Source organism: Patagioenas fasciata, chromosome 21, assembly GCF_037038585.1.
Source record: "Patagioenas fasciata isolate bPatFas1 chromosome 21, bPatFas1.hap1, whole genome shotgun sequence".
NCBI classification, from domain to species: Eukaryota; Metazoa; Chordata; class Aves; order Columbiformes; family Columbidae; genus Patagioenas; species Patagioenas fasciata.
Window position 1 is genome coordinate 2775723 of NC_092540.1, and position 24782 is coordinate 2800504.

Here is a 24782-nt window from a genome sequence, read left to right on the forward strand (position 1 = left end):
CTCCTCTCTGACTTGTCTGACTGTCCAGCAGCAGCCGTCAGCATCGCCCTCTTCCCTCCGCCAGGAGCTCATTACTGCACTGGGTGGGAAGAAGGAAAAGAGGAAACAGTTCTTAATACCTGTAACAAAAGATTTGGCAAGAAAAGGAACTGCACTAGAGAAATATTCATGATGAACAGTCCTACCACATATGAAATAATTTCCCTTTAGACTGGAGGGCTATCAACATACCTGGAAGCCTTCTGTACTCTATAGATGACCAACGCGCTCTTCAAAGGCAGAAAACTCAGGGTTAGATGGTTATGTCAAAGCAGATGGGCACAGAAGACTTTAAATCAGTGCAATCAATTAGCAGCAGCTAATAGGCAGAGATGTACAAATTATTTTATTAAAGTTGTGAACAGCAGAACTCCTGACATTCTATTCTTGGGGAAGGTTTGTCCTTCCCCATTTTCAGTGTCACTGCACTGAGATTCAAGCTGGTTTATCCACCTCTCTGGCGAGGCCCCAGTGTCTCCAGGCTGCCTCAGCACAGAGCACCTGACTCTGAGGAGTTTTCTCTCTTTTTCCAAAGACTTTGCTGACAACAGGGAATTTCAGTGCAGATTCCCTAACCGATAATAGAGGGTAAAGGAGGGCACCACACAGGCAGGGACAAGCCCTGCTCAGGGTCCCTGTCTCTTCTGGGGTCTGAGTCTGAGCTTCCAAATTGAAAAATAAAATCTCCAAAGGCTTCATAAATTCCGAGTGGCCTTATTATCATACATTTGTTACTGTCCTTCTGTGTTTCTACTGTCAGGTGATGTTATATGAGAACAGACTCACTAAGCCTTTGAAAGTAGAATTTAGGACAGAGATCCCTCAGGCGATGTGAAAGGGATAAGGCAGTTTTGGCAGCAGCAGAAGGGGGAAAAGCCAAGTGACCCAAGGAGGTTCATCTGCTGACTCCCCTCTGCAAAAGGGGGAGATGAGAGTGAAAAACCTGCAGGAAACCTGCACCAACACCAAGTTATCTGGTCTGCAAAGCCCTGACTACATCAACCTGCGGAGAGGTCACATACCCTGAGCTGCAATGCTCCAAGAGCTTCTCTGCGCTCGAGAAGGAACAGGCACGGAACAAAGATGGGTGGTTGCAATCAAATTATCCCTTAAAAGAAATAACAATAAATTCTGAACTTCCCAATTACAGGGGACAGGCAAACCTTGGAAACCATTAAGAGCTGCTGCTTCTGTTGATGAATTATCCAGAGTGCACAGAGCTATTTGCTGAGCTTCACTGTATTAGACTAATTATAAATTAATATATTGCTCATTACACAGTAAAGCTGTGCACTCAACTAATGCACTGCTGCAAAGAGCCTATTTTAAAACATCCTCTGGTACTTTTATGATCTAGATGTTTAATTTACTTCTGTTCTGGCTTAAATGTCACCAACATGTCATTCTTTCACAAAGAATGTGAATGTCCTACCTCCTTCAGGGCTCAGCAACATGGCTGAATGATCAAACTTAGATGAAACTCAGGAAGGCTTTTTAAAATGCTAAGTGGCTGCACAAGAAATGAGGCAAAATAACGCAATTTCAGACTAATTCCTGGGCTACTAGTTTTTGAATGGGTGTGTATCACAGCAGCTGGCTGGCAGGGGATTATCGGTCCCAGTGCTCCCCATGCACATGTGGCTGCTGCCCTGGGGAGCTCAGCTCCCCTTGTCCTACACAGAGACAGGCAGAACCAGCAAAAGGGCTGCTCTCCTCAAAGCAAAATTACTTTTTGAAAGGAATTGAAGTCCCTACTCCTTTGAAGTACAGCTTTTCATTTAAAAAAAGGACTTTTGAAAATTATTCATCCAGTTCCCCTCTAGAAATTAAAAGGAATCATTTCCATTATCATTTTCACATAGCTTTGTCCAGAAACAGAGATGATGCCTTAACCTTACATCCCCTCTATTCTGCATAGGCAAACCCTTGGAGATTAGGGAGGGAGAGAAGGATCCAAGAACTCACCCTCTGCCTGGCTCTGTGGGGCAGGGAGGCAGCCAACTGAGGAGGGGAATGAAACCCCCACCATCCAGCTGCAGCAGAAGCCTCAAACAATGCTGAGCTGCAGAGAAACCTTGGGTTTAGACCAGCCTGAGGACTCCCAACAGCTCTGGATGCTGCAGGAGAAAGTCTCCCCAGCTTTGCACCCACTTGAGGGGAGTTCTCATTATTTAATTTTGCTAAGAAGAGCTCAATGAGTGCAGCCTGGGAGTGAAGCATCTCCAAAGCAGAGTTTGGAAGCAGAAAGCTCGTGGGTTTAGCAGGAATCACAGAGAACAACAGATCTGCCCAATAAAGCATCCAAGGCCCACCTGAAGCCATTTCCATGAAAGGTGAGCACCTGGCCCTGTGCTCAGGGAGGGGAAGTTTGGGCATTCCAGGCAGGAATCCCAAGTGGTGGGAAGGGCAAAGGGCAGAGCCAGTGACATCCAAAGTGGTCATTTACCTCCTCAATCTCGTAGTCTGACTCAATCTGTACCTGTGTCCCCAGACACATGCCAGGCAGCCTTGGGAAGAGGAACACCAGACCCACAGACAAGGAGGCAACTCCACATTGAGCTGGCAGGCAGGATGAATAGGAGGAAACATAGCCCTTTTTCTTAGAAAACACTGATTAGCATTGCATTGTTCCAGGGAGCATTCTTACCACATGTTTTTATGTCAGACCATTCTTTCTGCACAGTGCTTAGCATAACAGAAACAACAAATACGAAACAGGATCAGCCTCACACAGCAGTAATTCTGGAAACTGCCATTTCCTTCTTTCCAAGGAAAGCATCCTGGTGACTCAGCAGCACAGGGTGGATTGGCAGCCCTACAGAGGAGAGAAACATCCCCCAGAGAATCCAGTGATTTCCAGCCTTAAAAACACAGAGGTTATGGTACTCGTAACATTTGAGACCCCCCTGTGTGACCAGAGCTACCACAAGGGGGAAGGCATGTGGAGCAGAGAGAGGGGACCCAGGGCTGTTGGAAAGGGACCAGAGGGATCCTGACCAGTGACAAAGAAACTGTGTAACCTGTGATAGGACTGCAAACCCAGCCAAACCATGGGGCTCCCTGGTTCCCCCAACTGTGATAAGCCCCAAAGCAGCTTCTAGAGAGCTACACTGACCTGACAGAACCAAGAAACCTAAAATAATTTTTATGTAGCAAACAGACTTTCTACCCTTGCTGCCCTTCACCAGAAAAGGGCAGGAGGAGGCTGAGGGGCTTTTCCCTTGGCGTAGCCCCCTCCTCAGCAGCATTTGCACCCCGAGGGTCGGGGCAGCCGGTGGGATGCGTCGCTGGGCTGGACCAGCTCCCAGGGCTGTAACGCAGCCTGTGTCGCCACCCAGCGCCTTCTCAGCTCCCTGCAGCCCCCCCCAACCACCTCCTACCGCTGCTGAGCATCCCCAGGAAGACCCCACTAGCAAAAGGACCACAGGGTGATAAATCAGCAGCAAAGGGCCGGGGCACAGCTACAGCACACCCCACAGTACAAGGACACACAACTCCTGCAAACATATAGAGAAACAAAAAGCTCTGAGAGAGATATTCTTACCTGGGCAGCTCACTAGTTTACACAAGACTTCAGGGATCCCTACAGTTAATTCTAAGAAGCTACAATAAAATCTGACCATTTAATATGAGATGCAATGAAGAACTGTGCATATAACTGCTAATAAAGCCACCAGCATCATAGCTAGACTTCCAACACAAGGAGGCACAGATCCTAGCTGCTTCTAGTTTTCTCTTCTAACACCTGTAATAGGAGACCAGGGGCATATTTATTGGGGAACACTTTAATTGGAGCCAAGCAACAGCTGGGACACCCAGGTGCACAGTGGGTATAAAGCAGGGTAGAAAATAAAGCTGCAGCTTTAAACAGGGGTGTGTGAGCAAGCAGCAGAAAGGAGAGTAAGAAAGGAAAGTTTGTGTGTGAGGGCCTTAAAAAGGCAGGTTGCTGAATAGCCTAAAACTGGGGATTAGAATACAGGGTGTTCAATAGCTTCTATAGAGTGGTTGTAATAATCCAATGCAATTAAAAGAGCCCTGGCTGAAGAAGACAACTAAAGCATATAGAGGGGTTTCTAGAACCAGCAGTGAGAGCTTTGTTTTTGCTCTGACCTTGCAGTGCAGAATCCCTGTACAGAAAGACAATTCTCATAGGGAGCTGAGTGCACTGATGCACACAAGTCTCAGGAAATAGCTTCAATTTTACCATATAGTAGGCAAATACTGTATTTGTTGTTGTGTTTGTTTTTTGTTTTTTTTTTTTTTTTTTTGTTCCAGCAGTGTTTTTGTTGTCATAGGAACCCAGAGGAAGGGAGATGCTGAGGCTGGGCTAAGTAAGTGATGCTGTTCAAGCTACCAGATTTACTCTCTAAGCCAGTGGGAATATGCTGTTCTGGGCCAGCTAAATCTGTGTCCTGATCAGTGCTGGAGTACAGCAGCTGGGATTGGAGAGATTCAGCTCACAGTCCTCTCACATTAACTCCTTGCTCCTCTGCAGGCTGGATGTTTATTAATAGCCTGGCACGGCTGCGAGTAGGTTGGGTTTTGCTGATGAGCACAGGGAGAGTGACAAAGCACCTGTCGTTGGAGTGGGATGTTGTCTCTGAGTAGGTGGCTCTGCTGGAAGCCTGGGAAGATACAGCCAGGAAACCAACTGCTCTTTTGCCGGCAAAGCGCTGGAAGGGGAACAGCCACGCGTGGGCAGGACGAACCGATCTCTCCTGTAGACGCATCTCTGCTTTTCCTTCTATAGCCGGTAAAAGACTTTCCCGCAGCTGCTTCTTGCGGGGCTGCGCAGCTCTGGCTCATTCTTCCGAGGCTGAGAGCGGAGAGTTCCCCCCGGAGCTCCGGGCTGCGTTTGGGGTGACCCCTCTCAAGGGCTCTCCGTTCTCCTGGGCTGGGAACCGTGTGGCTTGTGCACCGAGTAACTGCGGGGCGACACGCTCAGCTGCTCGCCCGACGGTTCCCCCGCCGCTTCCCTCCCCGTTCCCTACCGGGGGGAGCGGGGCGGGCCGTGGGGCGGAGCGGCGGGCCCAGCCGGGCTGGGCTGGGCTTAGCTGGGCTGGCCATGCTGCCGCGGGTGCGCGCCGCCGTGGCGCAGCTGGTGGCGGGGCTGGGAGCGGGGGCGGGCGGGCAGCCCCCTGCGGAGCCCCGGGGCGGCGGGGACGGGGGGTCGCCGGTGGGGGCTTCCTTCTGCCGGCCGGCCTTCCTCCAGCTCACCCCCGACGAGCTCCGCCGCGCCGACGACCAGACGGGCCGGGCGGTGCAGAGCCCCCGCGACGGCCGCCGCCGCTTGCCCTGGAGCACCGGCTACGCCGAGTGAGCGGGACCGGGGGGATTGGAGCGGGGGTGCCGTCGGGGCCGGGGCTGGACGCGCTCTGGCTGGGTCTTTGCAGCCCGGAGCGGGGGGGTGGTGTTGGAACTGGCAGCGTTTGCACCTGTGTGGGATCCTCGGGAGCTAAACTGGGTCGCAGGCAGGGCGGTGAGCTGCGGCTGGTTCTGCAGATGGGTAGATCGCTCTGTAAATGCCTGCTGATGGCAGAGCCGGCAGCGCGAATCTGTGCTCTTGCCCATCCCTAGGGGTTTCAGGCTCTTCTGTTTTTTCGTTTGTTTGTTTTCTGCACGTATGTGAATAATACCCAGTGTTGCTGATGGGGAACTGACACTGAGGGGTGAAGGAACTGTTGTGGTTCTCTTTGAATTCGGGGAGGAGGGAATTGAAGCTGGCTGGGGAGTGGGACCTGATTTCGACTTCCCTTTCGAGGGCCTGATTCTCTTCTCCTTTCACTCTCTGTGAGTTCCATCCTTTACTGAAGGCAAGCTGTGAAGGTCAGGCTTTGAAGGCCACCTTTGCTGCTCAGTGCTGTCAGTCCACTCCTGGATCTCTTGCTTAGGCTGATGTCCTCAGTATTCTAGGGAGATTTTTGAGATGTTAATTTGCCCCAGGATGTACTGGGGTAGGAGTATCCGGAACAAAACCCACCCTCTGTTCAGCAGTAAGACTTCTCTTTTGTCTCCTAATACTTCTGTCTGTAAACCGCTTGAAAAGTACACGTGGAAAAAGCTCATCTTGTTGTGCATGGTGACAGCTTCCTCCTGTGAGTGGGTTTTGCACTCTAGTCCTGAAATCTGCTGTGCCAGCATAGGCTGTGAAAAGCTCATGTGAATCCTTTTTACAAAAGTTCTGCTGGTTTTGCCTTCATTGCTTTTTCTCCTTCTCTGAGGCACCTGTTCCCTCTGAGAGGGGATGGGACACAGATGAGGCTGTGATCTCTTTGCTGGGTGTCCAGGAGTCCTGGCTGGGGCTGTGTGTTGAGGCTGGTGCAGGGGTTCAGACGGTGGCTGTGTTTAGGACTTGCAGCAAAAAGCCAGCAGATTTTCTGGTCGCCTCCCTTGGTGGGTGCCTGGATGTCTGCGCTGCCCCGGACCTGGCTGTGCTGGTGCGAGTGAGCGCTGCTGCTGGCCCCAACTGGTCTGGGACATCTCACCTGCAAAGAGCATCCCTGGGGACATGGGGACACAAATGAGGGATGCAGGGGTGAGGTGCTGCCTTTGTTGGAGCACAGCGTGAAAGAAAGAGCCTTTATATTTTGTTTCCTCTCGGCAGGGTGATAAATGCGGGGAAGAGCCAGCACAATGAGGATCAGGCGTGCTGCGAGGTGGTGTTTGTGGAAAGGAGACCCAGCCCGAGGGGCCGGCTGCCGTCCAGGGAAGGCAGCGGGGAGCTGGATGGGGTGAGAGCTGGGGACACAACAGGGAGGAGGCCTTGTGGCAGGACATGAGATGGGGCACGTGGTGATGTTTGCCCACCACTGATTCCTCAGGGATTCCCTTGGTTCCTGGGCTAGCTGTGGCCATCGTCCCTGCTGGACCACACCAGGGCTGGCTGGCTAGGGAGGCTGCTGGCCCGCATGCCCCAGAGGGCTGCAGAGGTGGCTGCTGCACTGGCCTTGTCGTGCCTCCCCTTTGGAGGAGCTGGCTGCCAGAGACGTGCTGCTGGCAGCACGAGGTGCCTGACACAGCGCTGGGCTGGAGCCAGAGACCAGCCTGGCTGTCTGTCCAGTCTGTTGTGTCCAGACACTCTTGATCAGCTGCCACATCACTCCTGCCTGTGCTGGGACCTGCAAGCTGGAGGCAAAGCCCTGTGCTGCAGTTCTCAGCTGGTGACCCCAGCTGCTCTGAATTCCCATCCCATCTGCTTCCTCCCAGGCTCACTTAACCTTCCATTCTCTCTCTGCAGGACAGGAGGGGTTTTTATTTCCACTACTGGGCCTTGTTTGATGGCCACGCAGGCAGTGGCGCTGCTGTCATGGCATCCAAGAGGCTCCATCTGCACATCTGTGAGCAGCTCCGGGACCTTGTGGACATCCTGCAAGACCCCTCCCCACCCCCCATCTGCCTCCCACACAACGCAGAGCCGAGCCGGGTGTCCCTTGCAGAGTGTGATGGGGAGGTCCCCAATGATGCTGCGCCACGGTTTCACCTGGAGAAAGCAGTTTCTCATGAGAGCCTGGTGATTGGTGCCATTGAGAATGCCTTTAAGGACATGGTGAGTCCCTGACTGCGAGGACACCCAGGTGTCCCCTGGGAATGTCTCTTGCTATCTGTGTCTGTGTTGGCTTGTCCCTGCTGGCAAAAGGCAGCTCTGCAGTGAGGAGGGGGGTCTTGGAGAAGGCACTGCATTGCTCCCCTGTATTTTGGGGTTCAGGACACAGAGGCTTTGGGCTCTGGACCTGTGCAGGTGCAGAGAGCTTCATGGCACTTTGTTCCAGCAGTCTCAGTTGCTCCCTTCCTATCTTGCTCTTTCCTTCCTGCTCTGCTGCCCTGGTGAAACCACATCCCCTGTTACCCTGCAGGACCCTCTTTCACCTTGGTCCTGCAGCCATCCCTGGGCTACATGGGGAAAGGTGCCGGGGCCCCATCTGGCTGCTGCTCCCCATCTGGATTGAGAGCTTGGTGTATTCAGCAGCCAAGCACTATTTTAGGCTGTTGCAGCTTTGCTTGCTGGCATGGGGCCACTTGCCCTCCCTGCCTGGAGCTGCTCTCTGTCTCCCCAGGACGACCAGATCGAGCGGGAGCGGGTGTCCCAGCGCCTGGCTGGGGGCTGCTGTGCCCTGGCTGCCATCTACCTCATGGGCAAGTTCTACGTGGCCAACGCCGGTGACAGCAGGTACAGCCCTGCCAGGCAGCCCCTGCCTTTCCCCTGGTAATTGGGGGGCACCCTGGTAGAGCAGGGCGGTGCTGGAGGCACAGCTGGTGAGGAGCACCTGAAGCTGGGCTGTCCTGGGGAGGGCAGAGTCCCCCCTGCCTGCACACCCTGGGGACAGCGTGCCCTGCTGTGATCTCTGTGTTTGCCTGGTGCACAGAGACGGCTGCAGAATCACCTCCCAAAATCTGGGGTTTTCTCGCTCCTGTCTCCTTTCCAGATGGCTCTGGATCATACACTGGCCCCAGCTGCCAGAGCTGTCCTGGGCTGCAAACCCAGTGAATATTGCCTTCAGCAAGGGTTTCAAAAACGAAAACGTGCAAGAGGTCATTTTAGGACACACTTCATATTGGTGAACTGTTCCAGGAGAAGGACATGCAAGTCTATATGTAGACAAAATCCCAAGGGAGCTTGGAGCCCAAGGATTTTGACTGATACATGCATTTCCTTGGGTGTATTAATGTATTTGCAGCAGGTGTGGCACCTGTGTTGGAGATCCTCAGTCCCCCCATGACCTCTAGAAACATCTCATGATTAGACTTTTTGTTAACACGACAAGCAATCAGAGCAGCCCCAGCAGCGAGCTGCGGTGCTGGTGTGTGCTGGGCACCCACAGCCGCATCCTGCTGTTGGCCATTTCTGCCTGTCCCATGTGCAGCCGCCCTCTAAAGCAGGGTTCGCCACCTTTGTGCTGCTCCTTTTCTAACCATCTCCTGTCCTTTTGGTTTGCTCTGCTTCATTCCCCTCTGCCCCATGCTTCTCTTCCATTTTTCTCTTCCTCCCTGTCCCTATCCCATGCAGGAGGGAGCTGTGTCCTGCCTGCTTGGGGGCTATAGAGGGGTTTAGCTGCAGCGGAGCCATTAAACAGCCCCCCACCTTGGGGCAGGGAACGGGTTTTACAGCCTGAGCAGGGAATTGGCCCTGTAGAGCTGGGCTTAGCTCCCCCACCATGTCTCCTTTCCTCTTCTCTAATCTCATCCTTCCATGTTTCATTGCAGGGCCATTATCATCCGTAACGGGGAAATCATTCCAATGTCCAGGGAGTTTACTCCAGAGACAGAGAGGCAGAGGCTGCAGTTTTTAGTAAGAAAGACCTTTCTTCTTACTTAATTCCCACTGAGCCACCTCCCAGCCCCTTCTGATGGCGCTTGTCCATCCCAGCCAGCTCGCTGGGTTGAGGAGAGACTCTGGGACATGGGGACATGCCCTGGCTCACTGGTGTGGGGGAATCTTGTGGCTTGTGGAGCCCCAATTTTCTGTGGGGTCAGTGTGAGGGGCTGTGCCTGGCCAGGACCTGGGGATCCCGGGCTCTTGGCCTGGGGCTGGTTTGCTCCATCATGTCCTGCTCTGTGGCTCTGCTCCCTCTCATGGTCGAAGGAGCTGCAGAGCTCACACCAAGCTCTGGTTTCTTCCCCAGCTGCTCCCTGGGGACACGGGGTGCTGATGTGTGCCAGCGGGTTTCTAGTTTTTCTTCCTGAAAGCTCTCCCTCTCCTGCCTGGCCTGGACAACCCCCCCGTGCCACACAGGGAGACTTTTTAAGGTCATAAAGACCTCTCTGACGGCAGCGCAGGGGAGAGACGTTTGTGTTGGAGGAGGTCTTGCTGGATGCATTTTCCTGGCTTGCAACATACTTGGAAAAACACTGAGGTGCTCTTTTTTTTCCCCCCGAGTCTATTTTTGAATGACCGAGAGGAGGAAACTGCTGCGAGTGGGATCCTCTCCAGCTGCTGTGCTGGGCAGGGCGCAGGCAGGGGGCCAGGCACATGCTTGCTCTGCTGCACGGTGCCCAGGCCGTGGTCAGGATCCCCCCCGGAGCGGGATGGGGCTCTCCGTGCCTCTGCACCAAACCCTGCCCTGTTCCCCAGGGCTCTCCTCCTTTCTTTGAGCTCTTTCTTCCTCCACCTGCGTTTTCCTGCTCTCCCTATTCCCCGTCCCCTGCACGCTGTGCAGCAGGAGGCTCTGGGGCTGCTGGTGCTGTCCTGGGAAGGGCTCAGTGCTCCTTCTCATCTTTCATCACAGTTTCCGAAAAGACCCATTCGTTCCTTTCCTTGGACAAGTGCTGTGCTGAGCCTGGGGTCCCAGGAAGTGGCTCGAACTCCTCCTGAGCAAATTCCAGATTCTCTTGCGATTTGCTGGGTTTTGATCCCTTTCAGAGATCCTTATTTCCCAAAACTCTCCATACAAAAGCATCACCTTTGTGCTGGGTGTTGGTGTGGCTCTCCCCAGCTCTCATCTCCCCTCTGGATGTAGCACAGACGGGTGGTTTGGAGCTGCTTTATTACCACTTGTTTGAGGTGGTATCAGCTGATCATATAATCACAGAATGGTTTGGGTGGGAAAGAACCTTCAAAGCTCATCCAGTCCAACCCCTGCCGTGAGCAGGGACATCTTCACCCAGCTCAGGTTGCTCAGAGCCCCATCCAGCCTGGCCTTCTCTGTTATTCCCATCATGAAATGCCATAGCCGAGGTCCCGGCAGGCTGGTGGGTCTCATGCTGTGGTGCCCGGTGAGGTGATGCGGGCACTGCTGCCAGGATCCCACTCTCCCAGCCCTGTGGCTGAGCCACCGCATCTCCCCGCAGGCGTTCCTGAAACCTGAGCTGCTGGGGAAGGAGTTCACCCACCTCGAGTTCCCCCGCAGGATCCAGCCCAAGGAGCTGGGGAAGAAGATGCTGTACAGAGACCAAAACATGAATGGCTGGTAACACCCCCTCAACCCCCAGCAGGCTCCATGCCCAGGGTCCCACCTCCAGCATCCCCTCCTGTGGGATGGGGGCTGTGCCACGCTGGGTGCCCAGGCCATGAGGGGACCTTGTCCCAAGGGATGCTGTGTCCTGAGTGGGCAGGTGCTGGAAGCCTTCACCTGCTGATACCTTGTCTCTGGCTTGTTTTTAACCAGGGCTTACAAAAAGATAGAAGAGGATGACCTGAAGTTTCCACTTATCTATGGGGAAGGCAAAAAGGTGAAGTGCTGTGGTATAGGAGCTGTGTGGGGGTCACTTCCTGCCTGCACTTGCCAAGCTGAGGGTTTCCAGCCTGTTTTTGCCATTAGCTGTTGCTGTTCCAATGCTACAGCTTCTCAACTGGGAATGGAGGTGGAGATGAAGCAGCTTAAAAGTTTTCTTTTGATTTTTGCTGTTCTCCAGGCTCGGGTGATGGCCACGATTGGGGTTACACGGGGCCTGGGAGACCATGACCTCAAGGTGTTCAGCTCCAACATCCACATCAAGCCTTTCCTGTCCTGTTTCCCTGAGGTGAGCCTGGCTGCTCTGTGCCCAGGGGTTCCTGTGACAGCTGGAGCCAGTCGGGGTGACCAGATCCATGGTGGCACGAACCTCCTCTGTCACATCTTGCCCTGTTGCTTGCCAGGTGAGGGTTTACGACCTCACGCAGTATGAGCACTGCCCTGATGATGTTCTGGTCTTGGGGACCGATGGGCTCTGGGATGTCACCAATGACAAGGAGGTGGCCAGTGTGGTGATGGAGGTGCTGACAAGCTACGAGCCCAATGACCCATGCAGGTGAGCTGAGAGCAGGTGGGGAACAAGTGTGTCCTGCTCTATAACATCTTCCTTGCTCCTTGGAGCAGTGTTGTGGCCACATGTCCCTTGAGGCTGGTGCTGGTGTGGTGCTCCCCTGGATGTGTCTGAGCTCAGATCTCTCCAAGAGACCCTTCCCTGCCCTTCTAGCTCCTCCAGGGACTGCAGCATGCTGCATCAGGGGATCTGGGTGCTCTGGGGTCGCTGCTGAGCTGCTGCATCTGTCCCCAGGTACACCATGGTGGCCCAGGAGCTGGTGGTGCGGTCCAGAGGGGTGCTGAAGGAGCGGGGCTGGCGACTGGCCAATGACAAGCTGGGCTCTGGCGACGACATTTCAGTCTTTGTGATCCCTCTGGGTGGCCCAGGCAACTACACGTAATGCCCAAAGACCCCAGGGCAGATGGGCTCACTTTGCCTGGATGGAGAGGAGCAAGATGCCGCTGCTGCCTTGGGGCCACCTCTCCTGTGAGCACTTCCTTCTTGAACTGACTGTGAGAAGAGTAAGAAACATGGAGCCTCTGTGCCTCTGCCCGGAGCATCCATCTCTACCCGCTGCATCCCAGCCCTGGGTGGAGATGGAAAGGCCTCAACCAGAGAGCAGGGACTGGGATTGAAGGGTGTTTGTTTTTATGCTGCCACATTTTTCATTGCTGTGAAAAGCCCCACATCCTTCCTGGCTTCTTGGTGTGTCCTTTGCACCTCACCCCAGGCTTGGGTGTGCTGGTTCCAAGGATGTACGATGGCCATTGGGTTGGTGGGACACTGGTACCTGGAGAAGCGTGTCCTTGCTGCTGCAACCATCTCCCCCTGCCCTGTGACACTTGCACCAGTGACACTGGCCCCTCACACCTTGGTCCCAGCTGTGTACCTTGTTTTAGTCTGTGGTTTGGGGCAGCACTCGGTCACTGTGCACACCAAGAGCCCCTGGGCAGGAATGAGCTATTGCACTGGCTGTACTATGGGTTCTTCCCCCACCCCTATTCATGCCTTGGATCACTGCTGTGTTTCTGGAGCCAATTATTTATTATTAAGTGGAGAGCTGAGCTGGAAAAATGTCTAAATCCTTCCTTGGTGTGGGGAGTCTGTATGAATATGTGTCTATATTTTTGAGCGGTTCCAAGTTGGCCACTGTTGAGCAGCAGTTGCACACAGAGCAGCCCTATTCAGCCCAGCTTAACAGCTTAAACTGCTGCATGGATCTGCTTAGCTGAGGGCTGGAAACCCAGAATAAAAGCAGCTTGGTTGTGACTGGGAAGGATGGACAACTCTGTCCTTTTTCTTAGTACAGCTGGTGCTGAGCAGAGCTGTAGCAGCAGCTGATGCCTGCACAGGCTCTTATTTTGCATCACACATACCTCTGACCTGGAGGATGCATTTCCTGGACCTCTGCAGGGTGGTGAACACTCCAAAAACATGTAGGATGGTCCCATCCTGGCAGTGGGGTGATGGGGATTGCTGGGCCATGGTCCCTTGTTTTGGGAAAGCTCTGTGGCACCTGCAGTTTGTCCTGTTGTCACTGGGTGCAGCCAGCTCTTGTCAAGTGTCACCTCTGGTGAATGTTGTTTGTCTCTTGTAATCAGTGAGATGTAAATAAACTGGGTGTGTTTAATGAGAAGTGAAAGTTATCCAGAAAGATTTTAACCTGTTGACATCTGTGCTGAAGAGAACAGGGAGTGACACTGGGGCCGGGAGCCTGTCCTTGCATAGCACAGTGTGTTCGAATAAATGTTCTGCCACTCAGGGTCCTGCTTCAAAGTCTCTTGCAGAGCTCCTGCAAAGAAGACTTACCTAAAAGCCAATTAGCTCTGATTAATTGACGTAGGCAGGCTTGGTAGCAAACAGGTCCAGGCAGAGCCATGTGAGCTACTGTCCCTCTGCCCTTGGTGCTGGCTGGACCCCATGGAGCATCCATCCCTCTGGTGTCAATGGTGAATGGGAACTGCTGCATTCTTCATGGTGCTGCCTGGGTTTGCTGGTGGCCAGCACAGGCTGCCTGCTGGAAGCATCCCTGTTGTCCCCTGTCCCCCTGGCTGCCACCTGGTGCTCCTGATGCTCACGTGTGATTTTCCCCACACTTGTTTGCACAGCCCTGTTCCCCTGGCATGAAGCTCTTTGTGCTGGTAGCTGAGAACCGGCTCTGCTTTTCCAGGTCACTGCCTGGGAGCTGCTGGATAAAGCAAGGAGGCAGAGACTGCATTTAAAGCTTCCTCTGTGGTTCCCTTTTTTTATTAAGGAAACATTTCCTTTGGATCCAGCTCCTGGCTTGGGGCTTGATAAATTAAGAAAAATTGTCTCTGAGCCCTTAAAATAGCAGCAGTTTATGAGCCTGGGTCTGGGCCAGGACCCTGGGACTGCCTCTCCCTGGCAGGGACCCAGCCCTGCAGCTGGGGTGTCATGGGGAGGAGCAGCCTCGTCCTCCCTCTCCGACAGCCCAGAGCGGAAAGGAGACCCCAGGGGGTCACCTCGATGTGAGGCCTGATGTGTCACAGTCCCCCTCTATCAGTGCCCCTGCAGAGGGGACTTGAGATCCTGGGACAAGGCACGTCCCTCACACCCCCACTGTTTCTGATGGTGGGAAACAGGGTCTTCCCTAAGGAGCGAGCAGCCGGCTGGGTGGCACATGGGGGATGCAGGAGGGGCGCGATGGGGATCGGCTGCTGGGATTTGCTTCTGCTGGTGGTGGCTTTTGGCGCTGCCACAAATAAAGCTCATGGGAGGGGGGAGGTGTCTCCTTGAGAAGGGCTCCCATGGTGATGGTGGAGGATTCCTGGTTAGGGGGCAAAGCACGGGGTGGTCTTTGCTATTGGTCCTACCCGGGAGCGGGGTTTGGGAGCAGCAGCTCAGCCCTTCCTGGCAGCTCCGGATGCTCTGGGAACCGAGCACCGGGATCGCCCCCCATCCTGCCTGGCATCAGGAACCTAAAATAAGGACAAAAAAACCCTTTCCGGGAGCCCAGGCTGGCTGCGGCCCCACGGGGGCTGCGCGGGGAAGGGGCACGGCCCCAGCCCCGCCCTTCAGCTCGGCTCGGCTCAGCAAGGCTCGGTTCAGCTGAGCGCGGCTCGAAGCGCTCCCGCCCCGCCTTCCGCGGGCGGCCCCCGGACGGGGCGGCACCGCCCGAGCCGCTGCGGAGCCGGGGCCGGAGCTGGGACCGGGACCGCGACCGGGGCAGCGGCGGAGAGAGGTGCGGGCTGGGCCGGGCAGCGCTCGGGGCGCGGGGACCTGGGGGGTTGAGCGGTGTGGGGGACCCTGGGGTCAGTGCTGGGGTTGGGGGGAGACGGGGTGCGGTGTTACTGGTGGGGTCTGGTGGATCTGGTGTGGTCTGGGGGAACTGGGGTTTGGGATTACTGGCACTGGTGGGATGGTGGGTCAGCGCTGGGGTGCTGTGGGGGAGTGGGGCATGGGAGATGGGTGCTCTGGCTGGGATGGGTGGGGCAGGATGGGTGGGTCCCTGGGTGTGGGGTTAGGATGGGTCAGTGGTGGTTTGGCCACCGCGGTTTGTCCCACAAGGGATTGTGGGTCCTGCCCTCTGGGTGCTGCGCAGACGGGGGTCCCCGCTGTCCCCCAGCTGGTGACCGACCTGGGCTGAGAGCTTGGGGGCTGCTGCCCCATCCCACCGTCCCCCCTCACATCCCCCTGCTCAAGCAGTGTCCTCGCATGCAGCCTCGGTCACGGAGTGGCCGTTCTGTGTTTTCTTCAGAAAAAGGAAAAAAGTTCCCTTTGCTTACTGCTGAGCTCATTTTTAAACATTTATATTAGGGGGGCTTGCAGGGGGGAGGAGAAATAATTGTGTATGTAATGTCTTAGGAGCAAGGGAGCATTCCAAAACCATGACTGCGTGGCCCTTTCCAGCACTAACAATCAGGCAGCCAAGTCTTCCCAGAAGCAACCAAACCCCCTAAATCCACTCTCAGTCTCTCAGTACCCCCTGGGAAAGCAGCAATTTGATCCCTGGGGCTGCTTTGCGGGGTTCATCTGCACGGGGGGTGGGCTGGGGACGGGGACCCGGCTGAGCTGAGCTCTGCTGCATCCCCAGCAAAGCATTCAGGTTGTGAAACCAGAGATGAGGAGGCAGTGGCTTTGGCTGCCTGTGTTTCACTGAGACCAGTTGCATTTTATTTTCATTTTTTCAAGTGCTCTTTGGTGTCTGCACAGTTTTAATTTATGTTCAGCTCCTCCTTCTCGGCTACAAGTAGTATAGCTAAAGGCTGTGTGGGATTTTATGGACCTTAAATTGAATCCATGTTCCTGACAGCTACAGCTTCTCTAGAGAAACATTCTTTTTAAGTGGAAAATAAGCCAAGTCACTGTCTTCCAACAGGTTATCGGGAGCATTTAACCAGGCTCACCTCCTAACTTGCTGTTTACACTGGAGAGGCGTATTGACATGAAAAGTAAGGAATGTATTAGCAAATATTGATTGGCTCTGGGGCAGCGGCAGTCAGGCTTTGCACAAGGACAGGCATCCGCGGACGTTGTGGCACGTTATTTGGAGCTTTCAGCAAGACACTTGTGTGGCCATGAGTGCGGGAAGGCTGTCGCTTCTGTGGGAGGTAGAAGAAGAACGTGGCAAGATGTCTTTTGGAAAAGGAGGTGAAGGGCAGGCGGCGTTTTCCCACAAAGCACAAGCACTTGTGGTTCAAGCCTTGTTTGGGCTTTAAAGCTCTGCTGTTCGAAGTCCCTTCCTCTGTGTTTGCTTGTGGATGTTTTTGTGGGATTTAGCAATGAAAACAAGCCGCTCTGCTTTGGGTCTGGATTGGGGCAGTTGCCCTTCACTGCTGTGCTGGAGCACGCTATAGATCCAGACTGCCTGAAAAATAGCTCACAACTTTAGAAAAAAAATTATAACATCTAAAATCGCTGAGTTTGAGCTCCTTTTTCCATTATATTTTGGATATTGCAGGTCTAGGTCTTAAGCAAAAGCTTCAGGCCGCTTTCCGGGGGTAAATACAACTCCTGTCCTGGGTGTTCGGTGCTGGGTGGTTTTGGCAGCGGGGCAGGTGGGATGGGAAGGCTCCAAGCAGCGGGTGCTGGTGTTGCCGGTGGGTGTGGGTCGTGCTGTGGGTGTCAGCGATGGTTGGTGGTGTGAGCTGGACGCTGGTCTCAGCTGAAAGGCACAGCTTGGCCTGCCCGGGGGGTGCGTGAGCCTGAAATCACAGCTGCTGCTCTGCCAAAACCAGCGGCACTTTGATGGGCTCCGAGCTGCCATCAGCCCAGGAGCTTGGAGCCCGAGTTCTGCCCTGGCCGGCGCATTTCCCTTTGGCATCGCTCTTCGCTTCAAGCCCTTCTTGGAACTTGCTTCTATATAAGAGTCCCTCTGATACCCGAGACACTTGCCAGGACACTTGTCCTGTGCTGCTGTGGCTGTGATTTAGATGTCTCAGCAAATTAAGTTCCCCTCGATGGCCATACCTGTCAGATTTTCATCTGGATGATCACTTTCATTTTGATTGCACCAGCTGTGCCAGCAAGTCCTCCCAACTTAAAACTGTTTTTGTTGTGAAACAGCACTGCAGGGCTTTCTGCTGGTTAATTCACAAAAATGACCTGTGTGCCTCTGTCATTCTGTCCCCTAACACTTTCAATCTCATTCCAATTAATTTGGGGGCAGCTGCTGCCTTGACACACACTTTTGGGGGGTTCCCTGCTTGTGCTCATTGCCCTGCTGGTGGGGTGGGAAGGGAGGTCCCCCCCATGCCCTGGCAGCTCGGTTGGTGGCCAAAGTGGCTCCTGTTTGCCCGGTGGGTGCTCTGCAGGGTCCTGTCCTGAGGTGCCCTCGCCTGGCGTGTCCGATGGCAGCAGCCCTGTGCACACACACAGAGCCATGTTTAGAAGCAGAGACAGCTCATCCCTGGCTGCGCTGGTTAGAAAACATCTTCTGTGCTCCCTGCTGGTGTTTTGTGCTCTCTGGATGCTGCAAGCTCCCTTGGGTCTTGTCTGTGATCCATGTTGCACAGCCTGAGGTTTGTGTTTGGAGGGTTTAAAACCCAGTTACATGCCTCATGGTGGTTCTAACCTTGAGCCTGGTCTGTTTTGCATTAGCCCAGCTCCTTCCCAAAGAGGAGTTGAATCAAAACAGTCCAACCAAGCACTTGGATGCTTTTGTTTGTTAAACCATTGCAAAGTTTAGCTGAGCTGAAGACGCAGCGATGCCAGGAAGGTCTGTCTGTTCAAGGAGGTGTTTTTTCCTACTGTGGTTGTGTTTTGGTGCGGGGGGTTCTGGATGGGTGCCTGGGCTGTGTGGTGATGGGGCTACACATACCAGGCTGGCTGTTCCCTGAGCTCCAGTCTCGGGGGAGCAACCAGGGAGCTGCTGGGACAGAGAAGTATTTTCTCATCATCTGACAGGCAGCCTGTAAGGAGATGCTTGGTGACAGCTCTGCAAGGCACGAATCATAGAATCATGAAACAGTTAGGGTTGGCAGGGACCTTCCCAGTGCCACCCCTGCCATGACAGGGACATCTTCACCAGCTCAGGTTGCTCAGAGCCCCGTCCAGCCTGGCCTGGGATGTCTCCAGGGATGGTTCATCCACCACCTCTCTGGCCAACCTGGGCCAGGCTCTCACCACCCTCAGGGGCAAAAATTTCTTCCTCATGTCCAGCCTGAATCTCCCTCCTTTAGTTTAAACCGTCACCTCTTGTCCTGTCAACACCAGCCCCAGCTCTGTTCTCCTGTCTCTGGCCAAGATCACCAGGGCAATGCTATCTCTGCATGAGTGCTGCTGGAGGCTTGACCCTCCTTGTTCCGCTCTTTGCTCGTTGGGAATGAGTAGGTTTTGTTCATAGTGGGACTGTGAACCCCCAGGGGCTGTGGGGAGCTGGGGGTGTCCCTGTGACAGGGCTGCTCCCAGCACGGCTCTGTCCCCGCCAGCCCTGGCTTCAGGGCTGTGCCTCCGGCCAGGGCTGTGGGCAGAACAGAAATTCATCTGGTGTTGCTGATAGGCGGTGTGACAGGTCCGGCCGGGGTGCGGCCGTCAGCAGCAGCGCTTGGGAATTTCTGCTTAAGAACAAAACCCCTCTGTTGGCTCAGGGAGCTCGAGTCTCGCCAAAGAGCTTCACTGAAAGATTTCTATCCCTTGTTTGAGCCTTTCTTCAAAGTGTTACCGTCCTTCCCTGCTGTTTCCTGAGATCCCGCAGCAGACACTGGCTGACGGCCGCATCCTGCAGCCAGAGGAATTCCCCGTTTCCTGCTCAGCAGGAACTTCACATTTTGAGGCACAAAGCAATAATGCAAGGGCTGTCCTGGAAGCCTGGCTGGTTTTATGATGATGGCTTTAGAATAGCTGCTTGGAAAGCAGAGCAGTTTGGCCTCATTTTACCGTTTCTTGGCATGCTGGAGGAGCTGCCTGCTCAGGATTAAGCCGGTGTGGTCACCACAGGCACTGCTGGGACTGGGGCACAGACCCAACCCAGCGCTGCTCTGCGGGAGGTGCCAGCACAGAGTCGCTGCTCCCCTGTGTTATCTCTGGGAACGAGCATCTCCAGTGAAGCACCTAAAGTGCTGCTCATGCCCCCAATCCACAGGTGCTGTCTGGGCCAGATTGAATTGCCAACCTGGCTGGGCAGCCTTTGCTGTAACTCGGGATGGTTAATGCTCAGCAGAGTTTAAAATCTGAATTTCCACGTCTGATGTGAGCAACTGTGTCCTTTTAATCATTTGGCCTGCTAGCAGTTGTAGCAAAACTATCCTCCTCAAACTGTCCCCATGTTTTCCACCCTCTTATCTGCACACGATCTGGGGACAGTGCAGGGTCCCAGGGACTGGCTTTGTCCTGCTGAGTGACAGAGCATCCCTGGCAGAGGAGCTGATGTCCCCCAAGTAGAGTGCCACTGGCATCAGGTGCTTGTGTCACACTGCCTGGCTCAGGGGACAAGGACATGGCTGGGGCAGTCCAGCCACCGAAACGTGATGCTTGCAGCCTCCTCGTCCTGCTTGCTTTGCATGCCGGCTCTGCATTAGTAATGGGCTATTTCTGGGCCACTCTCGTGAGTAATGGAATGAATCGTGCTGTGATTTTGGGTGGGGACGGTGCCTCTGCCCTGTGAGTCACTGCTCAGCATGACGCCAGGCTCAGGAGCCGTCCCGGGGCAGGGTGGACACCAGAGGCCGTGGGAAGGAGCTCTGGGTGCAGGGACTCTGCTCGGTTTGGAGCCAGGACAGCGTGCAGGTGGGGGGGACAGCTGTGTCACCACTGGGACACTCCGGTTGTTGTTGTTTAGGTCCGATGTCTGGCAGACTGGGCACAGGCAGATCTCGCTGTCTGTCTGGAGCGGGTGTTTATCTCCCCGGGTATCCTCTGTTCTTTGAGCTGCAGATGTGTCTCCTGTGTTCTGGGGATTAGATAGCACTGCAGCCCACACCACCTTTCTTCCTCTGTTTGTCTTTGAGATACAGAGCCACAAAGCAGCAAATCACATTTAGCTGTGGGCAAAGGAACTTTCTGTCTAAGTAAACAGAGTTTTTTGCCCATGAGCTCTCCTTTTTCTGTGCTGTGGAGGTGATGGCTGGAGAGAGGCCGAGCCTTTGGTCAGACGAGGAGGATGGTTTGCAAGGGGGATGATGCATTTCTTATGTCCCCAGGGATATGCTGTCCTCAAGAGTTGAAGGAACCTCTCTTCAGGTGGGCAGGAGACAACAGGCTCCTCCAGCCCTTTTATCTGGCTCCATCACACACATGTCATGTCTCCTTGGGATGAGTGTACTATTTTTATTAATGGCTCCACAGCACTCAGCAGCCACAGACTATTCCTGCTTTGCCTTGTGAGCCAAAGTGCTTGTCACCTGCAAAGATCTGGCCCAGATTTGGGTTAAACCTTCTCTCTCCTGCCCCAGCCACACGGTGGGTTGGGCAGTTGGAGTTGTGAGAGCTGTGGTGGTCCCTGAGACTTCCCAGCCCTGGGGACAGGGTTTGTGTGACAGCCCTGGGGACAGGGTTTGTGTGACAGCCCTGGGGACAGGGTTTCCTGCAGGCAGGAGCTTAGCGCTGACCTGCTAAGTATGCAGATGAGAGGAGCTCTCCTCAGGCCGCTTTTGAAATGCAAGTCAGCTGCTGAGTCTAATTTCTTAATCCTTCTCTTGCAGCTAATTATGATGCAACCTTGCTTGGGTTTCTCTCTTTTCCTTCTTTTTATTCCAGAGAAGGATGCAGGTGTGATCACTCTAGGAGGGGACAAGCACTGGGCTTTCGTTAAGGCTCCGTGTGAGTGTCCTGGTGAAATGCAAGGTTTGCCATGTCCAGGCCTTCCCAGCATAATCCCAGTGCAAACTGGTCCCAGCACGGTGCATTTGTGTAGGTGTGAGCATCCTTCCCACATGGTTCTTTCCTCTGCACATCTCTGATGCCTCAAGCACAAACTGTCCCTTCCAACCCCGCCGCCCTGGGTACAGGGGTTTGGAGCGGGGTTGGGCTGGCTGGAGGACGTGGAGCATCCCTGCCTTCCTGAGCAGTTTTCTGGTCATCTGTCATTTCCCCCAGCCCTCAGAGCAGCCTGTGCCCTTCCAGGGATTAAACCCTGAGCTGTCAGTGTGCGTCTCACCCAGGATTTCTGCAGGGACGATGAGAGGGTGATGTGCTGTGGGTGCACAGGGACCGGGTTGGGCTCTTTGGGGTGAAGCATCTGAGGAGCTGGGGATGGGAAAGAGATTCTGAGCCAGGGATTGGGGAGGGATGTGATCCCACCACCGCCAGTTTTCTTGTGCCTTGTTCAGATGCCACGGCAGGCATTTCATGGCATCGTCCCACACAATTCCCAGGCTTGGCTGTCGTCTTCTTTTGAAACTCAGCGACGCGAAGGCATAGTTTAACTTGCAGGACTGTATCCTTTTGACTTGGGGCAGAAAGCAGCCTGCTTTACTGCGAGGTTTCGGCTCTGTTTGCTGAGTGATGGCTGGCAGCTTCTCCTGCTGCCGGTGCCAGCGTCAGTTCTCGGTCGTTATGTGGCAAAGGCTCCTTTGTCAAATGGGCTGGGACGGGGCCAGCCTGGCGCCAGGTGCCAGGCATGCAGGTCGTGCTTGCCCAGACCTCTGAGAGCTTGGCTTGATGTGTTCCTGCTGCTGATCGGATTATTTGGGAGCTGGTGAGCGTGCCTGGGTGAAATCTGGAGTACAGTGTCTGCCCTGAGGAGTTTATAATCTGAAATTTGGGAACAGTTTATTCCCAGAAGGGGCTGTGGGGCATTGGAACAGGCTGCCCAGGGCAGTGGTGGAGTCACCATCCCTGGAGGGTTGGACAGACAGAGATGAGGTTCTCAGGGACATGGGGCAGTGCCAGGGGTGGGTTATGGTTGGACTCCATGATCTTGAGGGTCTGTTCCAACCAAAATGATTCTATGGCTCTGTCCCACTCCCCCACTCTTGTCCCCACAGCGATGGCAGCCATCAGAAAGAAGCTGGTGATTGTGGGAGATGGTGCCTGTGGAAAGACGTGTCTGCTGATTGTGTTTAGCAAGGACCAATTCCCCGAGGTCTATGTACCGACTGTGTTTGAGAACTACATTGCTGACATAGAGGTAGATGGGAAGCAGGTAAGAACCGTCACGGGGTGCTGGAGCTGTTCCTGTCCCCTCAGTCCTGCACTGGCGGTGCCGCGACCTGGTGCTGCCACATGGGTTGATCCACAAGGCTCAGACGCACCCGCAGCACCCAGGGAGTCCCCCAGTTCCCACCTTTCTGTGTCATCCTGAACCTGCCCCAGTTTGAGGAAAACCATATCACAAAATCCCAGGCTGGTTGGGGTTGCAGGAGCTCTGTAGATCCCCCAACCCAGCCCTGCTAACGCGGGATCACCAGAGCAGATCACACAGGTGGGTCCAGGGGGTTCAAATGTCTCAGAGAAGGAGACTCCACACCCGCTCTGGGCAGCCTGGGCCAGGCTCTGGCACCTCCCAGCAAAGAAGTTTCTGCTCATGTTCAGATGGAGCCTCCTGTGTTTCAGTCTGTGCCCGTTGCCCCTCACCCTGGCGTTGGGCACCACTGAACAGAGTCTGGTCCATCCTCTGACACCCACCCTGAGATATTGATCACATTGGTCAGATCCCTCTCAGTTTCTTTTCTCCAGCTGAGCAGTCCTAGCTCTCTCAGCCTTTCCTCATCAGAAAGATGCTCCAAACCCTTTCTGTAGCTATAACTGAGGAAGATAAACCTGCTCGCCGCCATCCTGCTGAGCTGCATCCCTCTCCCCTCGCAGGTGGAGCTGGCCCTGTGGGACACTGCGGGACAGGAGGACTACGACAGGCTGCGGCCCCTCTCGTACCCGGACACAGATGTTATCCTCATGTGCTTTTCTATTGACAGCCCCGATAGCCTCGGTAGGGCTCAGGATGCAAGGAGGGGGGTCTGGGTCTCCTGTAGGTCTGGGTGCTGCTGCTAACCCCCAACCCGATGTTGGGAATCCCCCCATGTGAGCTCCTCGCTTCCCGTGGGAAAAGCCCAGAGCTGATTCCTGCAGATTTGAGGAATCTGGTAGGGGAGCAGCCCCTCAGCTCAGGGGGCTCCACGTCTGCTCGTTGCAGAGAACATCCCTGAGAAGTGGACGCCAGAGGTGAAGCATTTCTGCCCCAATGTGCCCATCATCCTGGTGGGGAACAAGAAGGACCTGCGGAATGACGAGCACACGCGGCGGGAGCTGGCCAAGATGAAGCAGGTGGGGACAGCCCTGGGGACAGTCCTGGGTCCTGCTGCCTTGGCCAGCATCCGCTTCTTCCTGTGCCACCTCGCTGGGGCTCCCCTTTCAGAGAACCACAGAATAGTTTGGGTTGGAAGGGACTTTCCAGGCTCCCCCATCCCACCCCTGCCATCAGCAGGGCCATCTTCACCAGCTCAGGTTGCTCAGAGCCCCGTCCAGCCTGGCCTGGGATGTCTCCAGGGATGGTTCATCCACCACCTCTCTGGCCAACCTGGGCCAGGCTCTCACCACCCTCAGGGCCAACAATTCTTTCCTCATATCCAGCCTGAATCTCCCTCCTTTAGTTTAAAACCATCACCCCTTGTGTTATCGCAACAGGCCCTGCTCAAAAGTCTGCCCCATCTTTCTTTGCCATGTGAATCCTGGGCTGGATGCTCCAAAGGCAGTCACTGTGCTTTTCCCAACCCTCTTTTTAACACTTTCCAGGAGCCGGTGAAGCCCGAGGAGGGCAGGGACATGGCCAACAGGATCAATGCCTTTGGCTACCTCGAGTGCTCGGCCAAGACGAAGGAGGGCGTGCGGGAGGTCTTTGAGATGGCCACCCGTGCGGGTCTGCAGGTTCGGAAGAACAAGAAGCGCCGGGGCTGCCCGCTGCTGTGAGCAGCCCAGCGGGCCAGCAGGCAGCTGCCTGCACCTGCTGCCTGCACTGCTGCCTGCACCCTCTGCCTGCGCCGGCGGGGAGGGAGCGCTGGCAGACGGCCGACGTGGGACCTCGTGGTGCCAGTACCTGCCCCCAACCCTCCGCGTGAGAGCTGCCACCCGAGCCCGTGGGTGTCCCTGTGTCACCCTGGGGCTGTGAGAGGCCGGTGCCTTCAGTCCCCGCTGCTCGCTGTGGGCTGGGTGTTTGTGTAGCTCTCCGTGTCGCCCTGTTTTGTACCGATCTCCCTGGTTTCGCCTCTCCCGTGGGGATTGCTGCGGTGTTTGCTCTCCCTCTCCAGCTCTGGGCAGGTGCTGCAGAAGCGGGAGGTGCCGCTGGCTGCTGCCCACAGCTCATGTGTAGGGTCTGCTGCACCCTCGGGTGCTCTGCCCGCTCCCCTTGGCTGTGTGGGCACACACCAGCTTTTTATACAGACTTGCCCAGGGCCGTTTCCAGCCCTGTGTGCAGAACTGCTCTGCTCCCGGGACCCGTGCTGGGGCAGCACCTCTGCCCAGCTCCGCCAGTAATGCCTTCTTCCAGTCTGTGTTGGTCGTGGACTTTGCACCGGTAAACCGAACTGCCTAACTGGGAGAATAAATGCAAACTGGGATTTCAGTAATTGTAACGCTGCTTGCGTGGCATCCTTCTGGCTGTCCTTCGTGCCCCTGTGCTGCTCCAGGCT

The 24782-nt window shown here is 55.0% G+C and overlaps 2 protein-coding genes across 6 annotated transcripts; both read left to right on the forward strand.

Annotated features, from left to right (window-relative positions):
• The first annotated feature begins 5104 nt into the window (after positions 1 to 5104).
• On the forward strand, positions 5105 to 13396 carry PPM1J (protein phosphatase, Mg2+/Mn2+ dependent 1J). 4 transcript variants are annotated; one of them, XM_065854794.2, is made up of 10 exons: positions 5105 to 5355; positions 6644 to 6770; positions 7277 to 7585; positions 8094 to 8206; positions 9241 to 9325; positions 10825 to 10943; positions 11142 to 11205; positions 11389 to 11496; positions 11612 to 11763; positions 12013 to 13396. In XM_065854794.2, exons 1-10 carry the CDS (start codon positions 5105 to 5107, stop codon positions 12158 to 12160), a joined length of 1476 nt encoding a protein of 491 aa, XP_065710866.1. In that variant the 3' UTR covers positions 12161 to 13396. The 4 variants fall into 4 exon arrangements, with proteins under 4 accessions (XP_065710866.1, XP_071673884.1, XP_071673886.1 ...); XM_071817783.1 differs by lacking the exon at positions 11612 to 11763 and having other exon boundaries at positions 11389 to 11611; XM_071817785.1 differs by lacking the exon at positions 11612 to 11763.
• Positions 13397 to 14805: 1409 nt separating this feature from the next.
• RHOC (ras homolog family member C) lies at positions 14806 to 24725 on the forward strand. 2 transcript variants are annotated; one of them, XM_065854635.2, is made up of 6 exons: positions 14806 to 14962; positions 16100 to 16172; positions 22146 to 22303; positions 22966 to 23086; positions 23291 to 23421; positions 23890 to 24725. In XM_065854635.2, exons 2-6 carry the CDS (start codon positions 16166 to 16168, stop codon positions 24061 to 24063), a joined length of 591 nt encoding a protein of 196 aa, XP_065710707.1. In that variant the 5' UTR covers positions 14806 to 14962; positions 16100 to 16165; the 3' UTR covers positions 24064 to 24725. The 2 variants fall into 2 exon arrangements, with proteins under 2 accessions (XP_065710707.1, XP_065710708.1); XM_065854636.2 differs by lacking the exon at positions 16100 to 16172 and having other exon boundaries at positions 14818 to 14962.
• Positions 24726 to 24782: the final 57 nt, after the last annotated feature.

What these genes read in the sequence shown, in the direction of transcription:
- PPM1J (XM_065854794.2), top strand. Translation starts at nt 5,105, where the DNA reads ATGCTGCCGCGGGTGCGCGCCGCCGTGGCGCAGCTGGTGGCGGGGCTG. An exon ending in GCAGCGGGGAGCTGGATGGG is followed by an intron (nt 6,771 to 7,276) that starts GTGAGAGCTGGG and finishes CTCTCTCTGCAG; the next exon opens with GACAGGAGGGGTTTTTATTT. An exon ending in AGAATGCCTTTAAGGACATG is followed by an intron (nt 7,586 to 8,093) that starts GTGAGTCCCTGA and finishes CTGTCTCCCCAG; the next exon opens with GACGACCAGATCGAGCGGGA.
- RHOC (XM_065854635.2), top strand. An exon ending in TAGAGGTAGATGGGAAGCAG is followed by an intron (nt 22,304 to 22,965) that starts GTAAGAACCGTC and finishes CTCCCCTCGCAG; the next exon opens with GTGGAGCTGGCCCTGTGGGA. An exon ending in TGACAGCCCCGATAGCCTCG is followed by an intron (nt 23,087 to 23,290) that starts GTAGGGCTCAGG and finishes TGCTCGTTGCAG; the next exon opens with AGAACATCCCTGAGAAGTGG.